General features: G+C 40.8%; 1 protein-coding gene across 4 annotated transcripts in view; it reads left to right on the top strand.

The window, feature by feature from the left end:
- Positions 1–16,868, top strand: part of Dgkd (diacylglycerol kinase delta) — a 97,613-nt gene that overhangs the window by 23,093 nt on the left and 57,652 nt on the right. For all 4 annotated transcript variants that reach the window (XM_027942036.2, XM_027942038.3, XM_071619533.1 and 1 more), the window contains exons 2-3: positions 4,746–4,856; positions 6,343–6,423. In XM_027942036.2, the coding sequence (XP_027797837.1) occupies positions 4,746–4,856; positions 6,343–6,423 (192 nt within the window). The remainder of the gene's footprint in view (positions 1–4,745; positions 4,857–6,342; positions 6,424–16,868) is intronic.

Genomic DNA, 16,868 nt, shown 5'->3' with positions numbered 1-16,868 from the left:
AGTTGAGGACATATGTAGATATTTAGCAATGGAAATCTGCACTGAAACCTTTTGTTGTTGTTTTGTGGTGCTGGGGTGGAACTCAGGGCTTTGGTCTTGACAAACAAGAACTCTACCATAGCCAGGTGCTTTGATGCATGCCTATAATTCCAGTGATTTGGGAGGCTGAGGCAGAAGGATTGTGAGTTTGAGGCCAGCTGTGGCAATTTAGCAAGAATCGGTAGATTAGATAGATAGATAGATAGATAGATAGATAGATAGATAGATAGATAGATAGATAGATAGGGCTGGGGATATAGCTCAGTGGTAGAACACCCCTGGGTTCAATCCCCAGTATTGGGGAGAGGTGGGGAAAGAGCTCTACCACTGATTTTGCCCCATTGAAGCTTTGTTGATAGTATTGAGTGAGCGGGAGCATTCTGAGTGTTGTAGCTATGGGAATTAGTTATGGCTTAGAGCATGTTGGGACAGGGAAACCCTCTGTGACCAATAGAAATGTATCATATCACAAGAATAGTGAGTCAGAGTAAAAAGTCAAGAAACAAGCAAGTTTAAAAAACCCGTCCTCCTGGCTTCTTTTGCTTTCAGGTACCTTTTGGAGTAGCTTTGCCCTCTGGCTGGCCACCGGTCTGCTTTACCTGGTGACTTTCCCCCAGGCCTTTACCACTGTGCTGTTGGGCTCGCATCACTGATGCTGACTTCTCAATGAACTCCTGATTTCTGACCACTTTGTCACTGTCCTTTTGACCTCCCCTCCTCCTTTCTATCCCCTGAATTATTGGGCCCCCTGATCCTGTTTCCCTGGGCCTCCTGAAATCTCATACCTTCTCCCTGGGGACCTCATAGACTGTGAGAGCTGGCTGCCAGCTTCACACCAAACTCCCTGGCTGTTTTGGGGCCATTTACTCCACATGTCCAAAATGAAACCTGCACCCTTCCCCACAGCTGGATGCTTTGGAGTCATCTGAGATTTCTGTCCTGTCTCCTCATCTTTTTTTTTTTGTTTTGTTTTTATTTATTTTATTTTATTTTTTATTTTTTTAGAGAGAGAGAGAGAGAGAGAGAGAGAGAGAGAGAGAATTTTTTTAATCTTTATTTTTTAGTTTTTGGCGGACACAACATCTTTGTTTGTATGTGGTGCTGAGGATCGAACCCGGGCCACACGCATGCCAGGCGAGCGCGCTACCCCTTGAGCCACATCCCCAGCCCCTCCTCATCTTTTTTAAAGTGGGCTTCTGAGCCACCACTCCCTCATTCAGGGCTTGATGACCTATAAAAAACAGTCAGGCAGTGATCTGGGGGCTATCTAGCCTTCCTGCCCTGTTGGTCTTTGTCTCTAGCCTGAGGAGCAGCATGGTGGCCTCTGAGGCCCCAGGCCCTGCTCTCCTACCTATTCAGGTACTTGCTAAGGTTTGTGGTGTGTAGCCTTTCCTTGGAGGGCATTATATATGTCCCCTGTCCCTGAGCACCCACCTTATGCAGCTGTCTGTCCTCCTCTGGTCTGAACTTCTGTTCACAGCACTGCTCTGTGTTTGAGAAAGGGATTCAGGAAAGAAGAGATATCCTCACCCTGTGATGGAACCCTCATGGTGCCTTTCAGAGGATACCTGGCAGTGTGTATTTGACCAGGGCTTGTGGAGCCTACTGTGGACCTTCTCTGCTCACTGTTTTGACTCTCTTTTCAGAGTTATTCCCAGAGCTGTCTCTGGGAGGAGAAACCACTAGAGACTTCTGCTCCCCTGTCCCCCACAGAAGGGCCTTGTGGTCTTGGACCTGGGGGTGGATGTGTCTGTGTGGTCTGTGGGTGGCTTTGGCTCTCAGGGCCACACTTAGGCTCAGGCTTCCTACTCTGTTGGCTTTATCACTCTGGTTCTGCCTTGGGGTCCCACCTGCTTACTCTTGGTTGGAGGTGGATGGAGTACTGGCTTGTCCACTTGCCGTTCTTTATCTGACTGGTGACTGAACATTTTCTTGGTATGTGTTGTATATTTGTCTCTGATTGTGATAAGGCTACCCTGGAATGACAGAGCTGTCCCTTCTGTTTGTGCACTGATTGAGAACTGAGCGAGCACGTAGGTCTGACGCTGACTTCTGCTTCTCTCTGGGGTAGGGAGGGTTGCCAGCACAGCAATGTTTCCTGTGGGAGCCTCTCATAGGCTGCCCACTGCAAAGCACATTTCTGGGGTGTGATTTTCTTGACTGCTTTTAGTTCATTGCTTTTGACTGAGTGTTTAAAAATATTCTGCAGCATATCTATAGTATTCAGGAGCAGCGAATCAGGAGAAGAAATGCAGTTTCTGAGAAAGCTTCAAAGAAATACTGGTCTTTATCTTTTCCCCAGCCTTTTCCGCTGAAACCCACCAGAGTCTTTTTCTGAGCATGCTTGTTCTATAAATAGAACGGCAGGTCTCCTTGGGCTGCCCGAGATCGCAGGCTCTCATCCGCTTTCTGAAAGACGTGTGTGTGTGTGTGTGTGTGTGTGTGTGTGTTGGATTTTAATTTTGCTTTTCTTTTCTGTATGAGATGGGTGGTGAAAGATGTAAGAAAAATGACCTGAGCATCTGTCTTTAACGATAATTTATACATTTTTTTGGGTTTTGGCTTGTTGGTTTTGTTAACTTTTTCTTTTTTAAAAAACTGCATTTATGAAAGAGATGGAAGTGATTTCTTCTTCCCCTGCAGAGGTAAGGAAGATGAATGAGGGGTGAGAAGGCATCTTCAGAGTGAGTCCTTTGAAGTCCACAAAGAGAGGATCTCACGGAGTATGCCCCATGGTCTGAGGACTGGTGTTGTGTACAGTTGTATTTAACATGAACTTTACGATCTGTAAAGGATGCTGGGAAGGAAACTCCAGCTACCAGAACTTCCATACTGTAGACTGGTTTATGTCCTGGCTTCTGGGTGGTTCTGTTTCGGCACATGATCTGCATGATAGTGACTGTAGCTGATGTGTCTTTTCTGGCTCATGGGGTAATGTTGGGCTCCTCTTTTCTTTCTTCTTGGCAATCGATAGTTAACTGAAAGGAGGTGAAGGTAGAAACCGCTGTATAAGTAAATTTGTCAGCACTTCTCCCCCTGGGCACTGGAGCACAGACTCCATCTATGGGGTTCATGGGGGTGAATGGGGAGCATGGTGGAAGTGGTGGTGAATGCTGACATGTGTGGCCCACCCTGCCCAGAAGTGGCCCAGGGAGGGTGTCCTGCAGTCAATGAGGAGAGGAGACCCCAGGTGCTGTGCACTGGCTCTTGAGTGCTCAGCCAAGGGCCTGGGGCCTGGCCCTATGTGTTTGGTTGGTGGGGTTGGTCTCCATGTCCTGCTCCCTCTCCTGTGATGAGCAGGCTGATGGACTCTTGCCATTCTTTTGCCTTTCTGTAACTCAAACTTCTTTGGAAGTTTTTTTTTTGTTGTTGTTGCTAGGGGTTCAGGGGTTGATACTTAACCAGTGAGCCATATCTCCAGCCCCCCCCCACTTTTTTTCTTTGGATTTTAGTGAGAGACAGGGTCTCATTGAGTTGCTTAGGCCCTCACTGAATTGCTGAGGCTGGCTTTGAACTTGAGAGCCTCCTGACCTCAGCCTCCCGAGCCGAGCCGTTTTGATTACAAGCATGCGTCACCATGCCCAGCTTGTTTTAGGAAGTTTTAAGTGGGCTTAGATGCCTAGATATTTCCTACATACATTGCTTTTAAAAGTTACTTTAAGTATGCATGTCCTTAACAGAATTTTTGTAGATTCTCTCACTGTCTGCAGGTTAGACTCATTGTGGAATGGAGATTTCTGTTAGGTGTGGTATAAGAAAGTATCAAATGCTGAGAGCCTGTTTCTTGTTTTCCTGTGTGGTGTGTTTATTAGTTTTTTCCCCCCTGTGGTGCTGGGGATTGAACTCCGCATATGTGAGGCTAGCACCCTGCCACTGATTTTCACCTCTAGCTCCTGTTCATTGGTGTTGACTGTGTTGAGCTCTGAGTGGCTTGAGACATCTTTCAACTGTGTAGGTCCTTGAACATTTAATTCTCAAGTGGGGTGCAGGGTCAGTCCATTAGGAGTCTAACTCATGGGATGCATAGGGGAAGACAGCTCCAGAGAAGCTGTATCCCTCTGTTCTTGCTTTTCCTGAGCCTGGGTATATTACAGATTCTCTGAGACATGAACTCTGTGTGGTAGGCTCTTCAGGGCCCTGCGATGGGTTGGATGCAGGGCCTCTAATTGTGGCACTTATCTCTTATTGTGCACGAATGCCTGTGCTGAGGGTGAGTAGAGCACAGGCCTGGAGCTATGCTGAACCCCAGAGAAATGGACATAGGCAGAATTGGCAGCAGGATCCTGAGAAATGGCAGGAGGCCAGAGAACACAGAGATAGGGCCAAGAATAGCTGAAATGTACCAAATGCTAAAGCTAGAGAATGTGCTGGCCTTGTGTTCCATTTGTCCTCCCAGCTGTTGCTTACTGCAGTCTGCAAGCCTCAGTTTCCCCTCTGCTAGTCTGCTGGGCATATCTAGGGCACAACTGGGCCTCTGACACTCTGCCTGACACAGGCATGCCATTGCCCCTTAGAGAATGGATGTGCCAGGGCCTCCCCAGCAGCACACTGCTGTGTTCAGGGCATGGTCTGAGAGTGTGAGGAGCACTTCTTTGGTAGGCTGCTTGGCCCCACAGAGACACAAATGCACATCAGCCACCCTGGGGTGTGTGTCAGCTGGATGCCCCTTAGAAATGCAAGTTCATGAATATGTTTTTGTCTTTCAGACTGTCATCAAGGAGGGGATGCTGACGAAGCAGAACAATTCATTCCAGCGATCAAAAAGGAGATACTTTAAGCTTCGTGGGCGAACACTGTACTATGCCAAAACTGCAAAGGTGAGGCGCGGTGACAGGAACACTCAGGGAGCTCAGCTTGGAGGGGACTGAGTTCTTGTGGGATGATGGGGAGCTCCAATTCGCAGACCTGTTCTTTCCAGCTAGTTTCTTACCCTCTAGAGGCATACACAGAGGTTTACTTAGGAAAGTAGATATGTATTCAAGGGAGAATGAGAGCCATCTCAAGAAACCCCTGTGGGGTAAAACAAGGAGCTTGCACTCAGGGCAGAGTGCAGGCCCTTTTTAGAGGGAGAGACACTCCAGCTGGCTTTGCAGCAATCTGGTGTGTCAGGTTTTGTTTGTCTCAAGGCATATTTTATTTCTTACAAAATTTATTCATTTTTCTTTTTCTTTGATGTCACTCATCACTAATGGGAAAAGCAGAAGAGGGTCACAGAGTTACCACAATGGAACATTGTCCCTTCAGGAAGATGGGGACCACAGGCTTACCCATTTCTTATTATGAGCTAAGAGTGGTTTTGAAGCATACTGGGCTTCTTGGGGTGTGACCAGAAATGTGAAATTCTTTATTTGTATGCTTTCCAGCAATTAGCTTTATTTGTGGGTGCTCCTTAGAGTTGAGGGAACAGTAAACAGGAGGTAGAGTCTATGGTGGATGGCTTAGGAGAGAGAAGAAAAAAGGGAATCTTCAGGCCTCATCCCTAGCCCTTGCTTAGAGACTGACTGTTGCTTTCCAGGACTCAATTCCTTTTTGCTTGGCTCCCTGGTTTTCTTTATAGTCAGATCCCTGCTATTAGGGTCTGTTTCTTTCCCTGGATTAGTTTATTGCAACTAGGACCTTTCTCCTAAATGTGCTGGATGGAAAAACAAACCAGAAGGATGGAGGATGTTCAGTACAACACAGGCTTTCTGTCAGGTGGACCATTGCATGAGGACATACTTCACATTTCAAAGTGAAACCCTGGCTGGGCGTGGTGGTGCCTACCTGTAATCCCAGCGACTTAGAAGGCTGAGGCAGGAGGATTGCAAGTTCAAAGCCAGCCTCAGCAATTTAGCAAGACCCTGTCTCTAAATAAAATATAAAAAAAGGCTGGGGGATGTGGTTCAATGGTAAAGCACCCCTGGGTTCAGTTCCTGGTTCCCTCTTTCCCCTAAAAAAGTGAAACCTTCATATTAATAGTAGTGTTTGATTTAAAAAATAAATATAGAAGTATTGGTATTGTTTTTGTAATTCTTAAATTTTTTTTATCTATTTATTTATTTATTTGTAAATTTTTGTTTCCACTAATGCAATCACTGATGAGCTGTCTGGATTAAAAACAAAAATCACAGCACTATCCCTGTGAGTTCCATGCATGCTCTTTGTTAGAAGCGGTCAGGGTGGCTGCATTAATTTGTCAGCTTATTGATCATGTGCCATTTTCAAACAACCTGGTTTGTGGGGGTCGGGAAAATGGTGGGTATGCTAGTGCTTCAGATACACTTGTCTTGGCATGTCTGAATCCTGGTGTTTGTTTCTTTCCAGTCAATCATATTTGACGAGGTGGACCTGACGGATGCCAGCGTAGCTGAATCCAGCACCAAAAATGTCAACAATAGTTTTACGGTAAGACTCAGTCATACCTTTCTGATTCTTTACTACATTTGGCTTTCCTTTTTAATTTAAACAAATGCATGCAGACTCTTCAGCCTCTTGCATGCTTTTCTTCCTGATTGGAATGATTTATGGTAAATTTTGAATCTAATGCTGGAAATAATACTACGGTTGGAGAGTAATTGAGAATTTGGCACATATAAGCACAAAAGAAATTTTTAAGGAAAGTGTAGTTTACATTTAACAATTTGGTTGAAAGGTTTTTTTAAAAAAATGTTTTTGTGAATTTGTGGGAAATTTGGAAAATGGAAAAAAAAATGTGTTAAAGCAATTGAAAAGCAGCCATAATTCAGCCACATAAGAATGTTAATGTTTTGGTGTATTTCTCTTCTTTATTACATTTAAACTGTTTCCCTTCCAAATTTGTGAAAGTTATGTGGTGCTTTCTGCAGAAGTTCTGAATGCACAAGCTCAAGTGCTCCTCTCACTCTTCAGAGATAAACAGCTTCTTACTGCGAAGCATTTGCCACTATTTCTTTCTTTTCTTTTTTTGAGAGAGCGAGAATTTTTTAATATTTATTTTTTAGTTTTCGGCGGACACAACATCTTCGTTTGTATGTGGTGCTGAGGATCGAACCCGGGCCGCACGCATGCCAGGCGAGCGCGCTACCGCTTGAGCCACATCCCCAGCCTTTGCCACTATTTCTGTACATCTGTATTTTTACTTACATGTGCTCTGAGATAGACTGATTTTTTTTTTTTTTGGTGCCCTTTTTTTCCCTCTTGACGTTTTTGATGGCTATTTTCCCATGTCAGTTGATCAAAATGTGTAACATATTATTGTTTTTTTAAAATAAAATTTTTTAAATACCTGTATTTTATTTATTTTTATGTGGTGCTGAGGATCAAACCCAGTGCCTTGCATGTGCTAGGTAAGCAGTCTACCTCTGAGCCACAACCCCAGCCCCAAAATGTGTATCATGTTGTTAATGGCTATATAGTTTCCCCTCCCCTGCCCTCTTTTCTTTCACTGGGGATTGAACCCAGGGCCTTGTATTTGCCAGCCAAGCACTTTACCACTAAGCCAAAGCATTCTTTCCTCTCCTTTCCTTTGCTTTCACCTTCAAAGTGAACCCCGAGGTGCTTTACTACTGAACTACACCCTGAGACCTTTTCATTTTTTATCTTGAGACAGGGTCTCGCTCAGTTGCTTGAGGTCTTGCTAAGTTGCCCAGACTGGCTTTGAACTTGTGATCTTCCTGCCTCGGTTGCTGGAATTATAGGCATGTATACGTTGACCAGCCATAGCATTTTCTTGTATGGCTTGATAATCTTGGCTTCATAAGCTGACTTTTGTCATCCTGTGTAAGGGATGACTCTGATTTCAGCATTAGAACTCTAAAATATTTTTATTAAGCTCTCTCATCTAGACATAAAGTGTCCCCTAATTTCCTAATTTGAAAGTTGTTGTTTTTTTTTAATAACAATCAAGGTGGGTAATTTCTCTCCTGTTTAGGATCTGACATTTTGGATTAATGTATTTTCAGGTAATTTTAGGTTATGCTTTATCTATTCTTTTGTAAATTGATTACTGACATTGCTGATAGGAATGGAGTTCTCCCTCCTCCACTTAAACTTCTTCTCATTTCATGTTGATGTAGCTGCTCTCTGGGTTTTACTTTGTGGCTTATCAAGTTGGTCAAGCTTTCTCTTTATTCCTTATTTTACTTGGAGTATTTGTACTTTTTCTCTGTTAATTTTATCATTTACTTACTGGTTGGGGAGAGGCAATTTAAGCCATGTAAAATGGGTTATTCTTTGATTTGTGTTTTTCAGAGTTTTTAATAGGAACAGGTGTTGCATTTCATTGTAGTCTGCAGGGCGTTAATTTAGATGTTAATTTAGTTTTAGCTATTTGAACATTTTCTAATAATAAATTGTTCTTGGTAATGTTAAATGTTAACTTCCTAATTTTGTGTTTAGAATATTCCCATCAGTACATATGCTATCCTTTGAGGTAGGAGATGGGTTTTGTTGAGTTTTGATTTAAACTTGCCCCACAAAATTGATGGGGCAAGTTTAAATCAAAATTTACATGCATTTATGTGTTCTGGAACATTTTAATAGCTTTGGGATTGGTTGTTTCTTGAAAGTGAGAGGGAAGTCAGGAAGACTTGTCAAGGAGGTAAGGCTGTGACTTGATTACTTTATCTATGTCTTTGGTTAGATCCTTTTTTCATTATGAATTTTATTTGGTTAGCTTGCTTTTCTTGTCAGATTTCTTAAAATCTAGCATTTTTGTTTTATTTTTAAACAATTCAGTTCTTGGATTATTGATCAATTTCATTTTTCTATTTTCTCATTTGGTTTCTGCATTTACGAGTTGGTTTTTCAGCTTAATTTTCTTTTTTGCAATTTATTGATTGGCTTATTTTCATTTTTTTATCACATGAATACATACATAAATGAAAACCTGAAGGGCTCTCAATTTAACTGAGTGCCTTTCTATTCACATTTCAGAAATTGTATTTTTCTCTCAATTATTAAGGGCAAATAATTTTTCTGATAATTTTAAAGTATATAAATATAAAATGTAAAATCACCTCTTATTATCCAAAGATAATCAGCAATATATTTGGGTTTATAGCATTTCCACAAAAGACATTTTATGAAATATAGTTTTTAGTTTTCTTTCTTCACTTCGATTAATTTATTATTATATCCTTCAAAATTCTATTCATATTGAATATTATTTTATCAGAAATATATGCTTATTTTTAAAAATATATCTTTTTAATTGTAGTTGGACACAATATCTTTTATTTTATTTTTATGTGGTGCTGAGGATTGAACCCAGGGCCTGGCACATGCTAGGTGAGCGCTCTACTTCTGAGCCACAACCCCAGCCCCTATATGCTTATTTTTACCTCTTTATTATTGGAATATTCCTGTTTTTCCCATCATACACTGTACTGTGTTCCACACTTGGACACAGTTTCTTTTATGCCTTTCCGATAATTTCTATAGTAAGCTTTCTTAGAATAGAATTCCATTTAAGGTAAGCATGAACTAAGGGAATTCATGATAACTAGACCAGCATTTCAGAAGACACTTAAAGGGAATCCTAGACCCAGAAGAGAAACAACTATAAGAGCATATGAAAGAAGAAATTCCACTAGAAGAGTAGTAATGCTGACAAATAATAAACAATCAATATTATCAATAGAGTAAACCATCAAACTTCTAAGATTAATGACAGGAAGAAATGAATATATAATATTCAGAACAATCAGTAGAAAAACAACAAAATGACAGGAATGAGTACATACCTTTCAATAATAACCTTTCCATAATAACATACCTTTTATTTCACCCACCTCCTTTTCTTTTTGTGGTACTGGGGATTGAACCCAGTGTAGGGAAGTGTTCTACCGCTGAGCATATCCCAGCCCTAATAACATAACTTTTAATAATAAGTAAATGATATTGGGTTGGAGATATAGTTCAGTTGGTAGAGTGCTTGCCTCGCATGCACAAGACTCTGGGTTTAATCCTCAGCATCCTAAAAATAAATAAGTAAATAAATAAATGAAGGAATTTTTCTATGTTCTGCTGGAGTGACACATAAATAGTCCTTTTTTTTTTTAAAGAGAGAGAGAGAAAGAGAATTTTTTAATATTTATTTTGAGTTTTTCGGTGGACACAACATCTTTTATTTTATTTTTATGTGGTGCTGAGGATCGAACCCAGGGCCCTGCGTATGCCAGGCGAGCGCCTTACCTCTTGAGCACATCCCCAGCCCAATGGTCTTAATTCTCTAATGAAAAGATGTGGACTGGTTGAATGGATTAAAAAACAAGACCCAATAACATTCCGTTTGTAAGAAGCTCACTTCACCTACAAAAGTGAAGGATGGAAAATGATATTGTAAGCAGTTAGAATCCAGAAGGAAGCAGAAGTAGCTATACATAAACAAAATAGACTTTAAAACAAAATCAGAAGAGACAAAGAAGGTAACTGTGTGGATCAAAGGAATAGTCATAAACATGTATGCACCAAACATCAGAGCATGTAATTTTATGGAAGAAACACTACTAGACATAAAGGGAGAGGTAGGCTCCAAACAATATTAGTGATTTCATTTCCCCATTCTCTAGTAGATAGTTGTTTTTGTTAGCTTTTCATTGCTGGGACAAAACACCTGGGAAAAACACCTTAAAGGAGGATTTATTTTGGCTCAACTGTTTCAGAGGTTTCAGTCCATTGTTGTCTGGCTCCATTTCTTTGGACCTGAGGTGAGGCAGAGAATCATGACAGAGGAAAGCTGCTTAGTTAATGATAGCTGGGAAGCAGAGAGGCAAGAAGGGGCTGGGGATAAGATATAGTCCCCAAGGGCGTATCTTTAGTGATTTACTTCCTCCAACCTGGTCCTGCTTCCCAAAGCTTTTACAATCTTCAAGTAGTTCATTCTGTTATCAATGGATTAATCCACTGATAAGGTTAGAGACCTGGTAATCCAATTCCTTCCCCCAAAGCCCCACTTCTGCATTGGAGACCAAACGCTCAACACATGAGACTTTGAGGGACGTTTCAGATTCAAACCACAACAGTGGGTCATTCAGACCCCCCCCCCCCAAAAAAAAAAATTAATCAAGATACATCAGAGTTAAGTTACACTATTGATCAAATGGACGTAACAGATATCTACAGAATATTCCATCTAACAGGTGGAGAATACACATTCTTTTCATCAGTATGTGGATTTTTTTTCGGAATAGGCCATATATTAATTTAAAAGCATGACTTAAATAATTTAAAACAATTGAAATAATTTCTTGCATCTTACTTAATCACAGAGAAATTGCAGAGTAAAAACATGGAGATTGAATGACGCTATTGAATGAATAGAGGGTCACTGAAGAAATAAGAAGAGAAGTTAAAAAATTCCTGAGTCAAATCAAAATAGAAACACAACAGCAGATTCTGTGAAATACAGAGAAAGTAGTGCCAAGAGAGCATTTTATAGCTATGGGTATGCACATCAAAAAAATAGATCTTAAGTAAGTAACTTAATGATGCCTCTCATGGTCTTGGAAAGATAAGAGCAAACCAGTCTCAAAATCAGTAGAAGAAAAAAATAAATCAACATCAGAGCAGAAATAAGTGAAATAGAGACTAAAAGATTAATACAAATACAAAGCAATAATGAAAGGATTCAATGTTTGAAAAGATAAATAAAATTGATAAATTTGCTAAACTAACCAAAAGAAAGGAAAGTTCTAATGAATAAAGTAAGAGATGAAAGAGGAGGTATGACAACAGAAATTCAAAGGATCATTAGAGTATATTTTGAAAAATTCTATGCCAGTAAACTGGAAAACCTGTGAAAATGGACACATTTCTAGACACATATGACCTTCCAAAATTGAACCAACAGGGCTGGGGATGTGGCATGCGTGCGGCCCGGGTTCGATCCTCAGCACCACATACAAACAAAGATGTTGTGTCTGCTGAAAGCTAAAATAAATAAATAAATATTTTAAAAAAATAACTGATAAAAAATATGAGTATATTAAAAAAATTGAACCAACAAAATATAAAAACCCTTCAGTAAAAAACTAATGAGTAAAATCTAATGAGGTTGAAGTAGTAATAAGAAGTCTCCAGTCAAAGAAGAACTCAGGAATGGATGGATTCACTGCTGAATTTTGACAGAATTATAAAGATCTAATTCCAGTGATTCTCACTCAAACTATCCCATAAAATAGAAGGGGAAGGAACTCTTTAAAATTCTACCAAGCCAATATTACCTTGCTATCAAAACCTGAAGGACACTTACACAAAAAGGAGAATTATGAAGCTATACCCTGATGAAATAGATGCAAAATTTCCTAATAAAATAACTTGCAAATCAAATTTAGCAGCATATTAGAAAGATCATAGAGGGCTGGATTGTGACTCAGTTGTAGATTGCTTGCCTGGCATCCACAAGACCATGGGTTCAGTTCCTAGCACTGTGACAGGGATCTCATTTTTTGCTGAGTGTGATGGCATATGCCTGTAATCCCAGTAACTCATGAGGCTGAGGCAGGAGGACTGCAAATTATAGGTTAACCTCAGCAACTTTAGCAATACCTGTCTCAAAATATAAAAATCAAACAAAATAAACAAAATACTCCAAAGGTCTGGGGGTATGACTCAGTGGTAGAGTGTCCCTGGTACAAAAAAAAAGTACACCACAATCAAGTTGGTTTCATTCCAGAGTTGCAAGAATTGTTTGCATAAGCAAATCAATAAACTTTTAATACAACACATACATAAATCAAGGATAAACATCACTTGATCATCTCGATAGGTATAGACAAAAAGCCTTTGATAAAATTCAGCATGCCCTCATGACAAAAGGTGTGAAAAAAAACTGTTGCTCACCTGCAACCCCAGCTACTTGAGAGACTGGTGGACTTGCTTGTCTTCCTGTTTGTCAAGAATAAAGTGCAGCTGTGATGAAGCTGGATGCCGATGTCACCTTCAAGCTCTAAGCTGGGTGGCGGGGGTGAGGGTGGGAGGGAGTGTGGTGTGGGAGCTTGTCTGCATTCTCTTCTTCAAGTGCAGCTGTACCTCACAAGGCCAAGAACACAGTAGATGAGGGCGTTTGTGAGCTTTGTGCCCCAGCCTCTGCAATAACATGACACAGCCCATTGCCCTGATCAATGAAAAGAAGGCTGGTATGTAATTGCCAGGTTGGACTTAGAATGTACACTAGTTCATATTCCTAAAGGAAAGCACATTGTCCTCTAAACCTTAGAAACATTGTGCATTACAGTTTTAGAATGTATCTGTCACTTTGATAGTATCAAAATGGTAATTTGTTTTAGTTCAGAACATAAGAGTAGCTGGGGTTACAGGTTTGTGCCACTGCACCTGGCTAAACCTAAGTATTGAGTTTTATTTATTTATTAAAAATATTTTTTCCTGAATATTGAGTTTCAAATTTAAGTTATTTTATCTTTTCATTTCAGGATTTTCTTTTCTCTATCTTTTTTAAGGTTTCAAGTTCCTTTCCAAAGTCCTCAGGCTTGTTATTTTCTTGAATTTATTTAGTGTATTTATTTTAAAATCTGTCTGAAAACTCAAATATATTATACAGCTCTTTGTGTTTTTTTTTTTTTTTTTTTTGTGGCTTTTTTTCCTTTGGTCTTTATTCCTGATATGCCTGGTATTGTTGGTGGACAGAAATAAATATATGTGTGTGTGTGTGTATGTATGTATATATATGTGTGTGTGTGTGTGTGTGTGTGTGTGTGTGTGTGTATATATATATATATATATATATATATATTTTTTTTTTTTTTTTTTGTAGTACAGGGGATTGAACCCAGGGCATTGTGCATGCAAGGCAAGCACTCTACCAAACTGAGCTATGTCCCCGGCCCCAGAATTTTTTTATGAAAAATTGTTTGGATTATTTTAGGCTCAGGTTGATGGTGTCTTCCCTCAGAGATTTCCTCTTGTATCTGGGAAGACAGGGTAACATAGCAGCAGGTTACCTTAAGTCCACTCTGAAGTAGAGGTAATTTGAAGTCACTTTTTTCAGCTGACTTCAAGTTCCTCTGCTTCTGTGGTACACTCCCTCTGGGCTTGCTTTCTCTTGGGCTTCAAGTTCCGGTGCTGTGATATTACACAAGCTCTGCCTAGCTTCTTAGCCTCTTTGGTTTCTACTTAAGAATCATGATTGTCCTAGTTTAATTTTCTCTGTGTCTTGTCACTCCATGGTATTTAAGCACCTGACATTTAAGGTTAGTCATGAAATGTGAGAAATGTTAGCTCCCATTTACTTGAATGGTGATGTTTTTACAATAGAGAATGGCACTTGGCTTTCATCTGTCATAACTCCTAAGATTTACTGCTTAGTCCTCTGAAGGTCTTATTTTTTTTGTTGACTTAGTCACGGGCTTTGTCTTGTTGTTTGGGAACTCTCCTTGGTTTTCATTCATTGATTCAGCAAGTAAATTTTGAGGGCCTTTCTGGGCTAACACACTGTGCCCCATGCTCAAGGTCCAGAGGTGAGCAGATGTGGAGTGGAGTTCTTTTCCTCAAACTTGTGTCCTTGTAGGGGATCAGAGAGGCAAAAGTAGGTAGTAGAGGGACCAAAGACTCTTTCTTTGAATATCCAGAGTCTGTATTTCCTTTTCTAGATACCAGTTCCTAGAGAGCAGGACTAGTGTGTGTGTGTGTGTGTGTGTGTGTATGTATGTGTGTGTGTGTGTGTATATATATATTTTAAATATATAATTATATGTATATACACACCATTGATATAAGAAATATATATAACACCCTGGAAGTACAGAACCTTGCAAGGTAACAGGGCTTAATGGCAAAGACTCTGAAAGACAGGGTGACTCCCAACGTCTCTTACTAGCTGATGATGTTGGGCAAGTTGCCCAAGGAGTCTGAACCTCAGTTTCCTCATCTGAGAAATGGGGTAAATAATAGCACCTGCCTTTAGAATTGTTTTAAGTATTCATTTGAATCACTATCATGTAGGCATGATAGTGTTTGTTATTATCATGTGATGATAGGCACTCTGATGTTCAATACCAAAATAATAAACCAAATTAATTTTATGACATTTGTTATCAGTTGGAAAAATTACTTTTAGTTTGGTATTCTTACATTGTACAACTTTGTGTTTGTTGCATAATACTTTCTCACTGGACAAAATCACTACAATTGCTTCAGATTTTTTTGGACCTAAAGCAGTTGGCTGTATTATTACCCCATGGAGCTCAGAAGCAATTGCAGTTTAGTTAAACCTTAAAGACAAGTTTTATTGGAATGTGCTTGAAGCATAAAATCATTTCAAAGAGTCTCATTCTGCCCACTTTAAATAGGGCCATAGAGATTGAGTGGCTCCTCCTTTCTTCCTTGATCAAGGGTGTCTGGTTTTCATGTGCCCCCAGCATTGCCCACCCTGACCCAGGCCTGCTGGAGCCCAGCCTCTTTCTTTCTGGAGAATGCCTTGTGTGCATATGCCTCGTTCTTTGGAGGGCTCTCTCCCCAGTATCTCCCTGAGGACCCTGCCCATTCCTCAGCAGTAGTGAGACCACCCACATAGACCTCTGTCCTGTGTCATCAGGAAGTGGTTGACCCTGCATGGCAGTGCTTCTCAGATCTGGCTGTGCCTGAGCATGCTCTGGAACCCAGGGAGGTTTCTGAATTTCCCCCACTGACTCTGAAGATTTGTAAATTATAAGTCTTTCAAAGCTTTTTGGGATTTGGGGTGCTTCCAGATTGGGGCCCCTCTGAGGGTACTTGAAATCAGTGATGGGATGTTCAGTTAGCATAAGCTCTTGGTGACTTATGCTCTTGGCCACATCTTCTCCTGATGTATTGAACTGGAGGCCAGGGATTCTCTTTGCAGCTTGGAGTCCCCAGTGCTCTGCCATTTGGAATGACTATATGCCTCAGTGAGGCTAGCTGTAGGTCCTGTTGCCCCTTTCTGTTCAGTGTTGTGGAGAGAATGTGGGATTGCCCTTTCCGTGGGGAGCCCCACTGAAGAGATGCTTGTTTATCCCTCAGGAATTTAGGAACCATTTACTGACTGGGCTACCTCATTTCTGAAATGAAACAAATCAATTGGAAAAGGTGAAAGTTCTAGAAACATTTGTTTTCTGTTTTTCTACAATCCTGTGTTATGGCAGATTCTGTACTGGGTACCTGAAGGGTATACAGGGTGGAGAAATGTGCCCTATGCTCTGGGAGACTTCTTAGATGGGAAAGAAATAGTTGTAGTGGCTCTAAGGAGCAGGATAGCAGGAGGTGCAAACAAGCAGGAGAGGTGAGAAGGAAGCTTCTGGAGGCCGAGGCTTCCGACAATAGGGGCCCAGAGCACTCCTTCACTCAGGAACCCACAATGCTGGCTTTCCCAACCTGTGTGTGTCAAATTATGACTTTAAAGGAAATTTAAAATAGGAGGAGATGTGCCCCATCTCCTCTGTAGCTCAGTGGAGGTTTTATGTTCTCTTCTTCAGATTTTTTCATTGGGAAACATTACATTACATTTTGTGTTGTATTCACATTGGTGTATGTATGCTTTTGCATTCTTTATTTGCTGTTTATTATAAGCTTTACTGTTATGAGTCTCTGTGAATCATTATAGCAAGAGATGCTTCACTGGGTGAAGTGTCGTACTTTACCAGTTCAGTTGTATTGACTCTGTTTAGTTGAAGATATGTCTGAAAAGCATCTTGGATCAAGGGAGGGATACTTGGGCTGCAAGTGTGGCATCCCTACAAAGGAGGGGCTTGGCCCTCTGCCCAAGTAGGGGCAGCTGGCCCTGTGAGCAGCCTCCACTTATATTGTGCTCTTCATTCCGTCACCTGTCCTGCAGGCTGGGGAGATGAACTTCTTACTGCTTCAGGTAGTACTGGTGTGTACCTCCATTTCCAGGAAGG

The sequence above is a fragment of the Marmota flaviventris genome, chromosome 11, assembly GCF_047511675.1.
Source record: "Marmota flaviventris isolate mMarFla1 chromosome 11, mMarFla1.hap1, whole genome shotgun sequence".
In the NCBI taxonomy this organism is placed as follows: Eukaryota; Metazoa; Chordata; class Mammalia; order Rodentia; family Sciuridae; genus Marmota; species Marmota flaviventris.
Note: the sequence above shows the minus strand (reverse complement) of the source record. Positions and strands in the feature narration are given on the sequence as shown.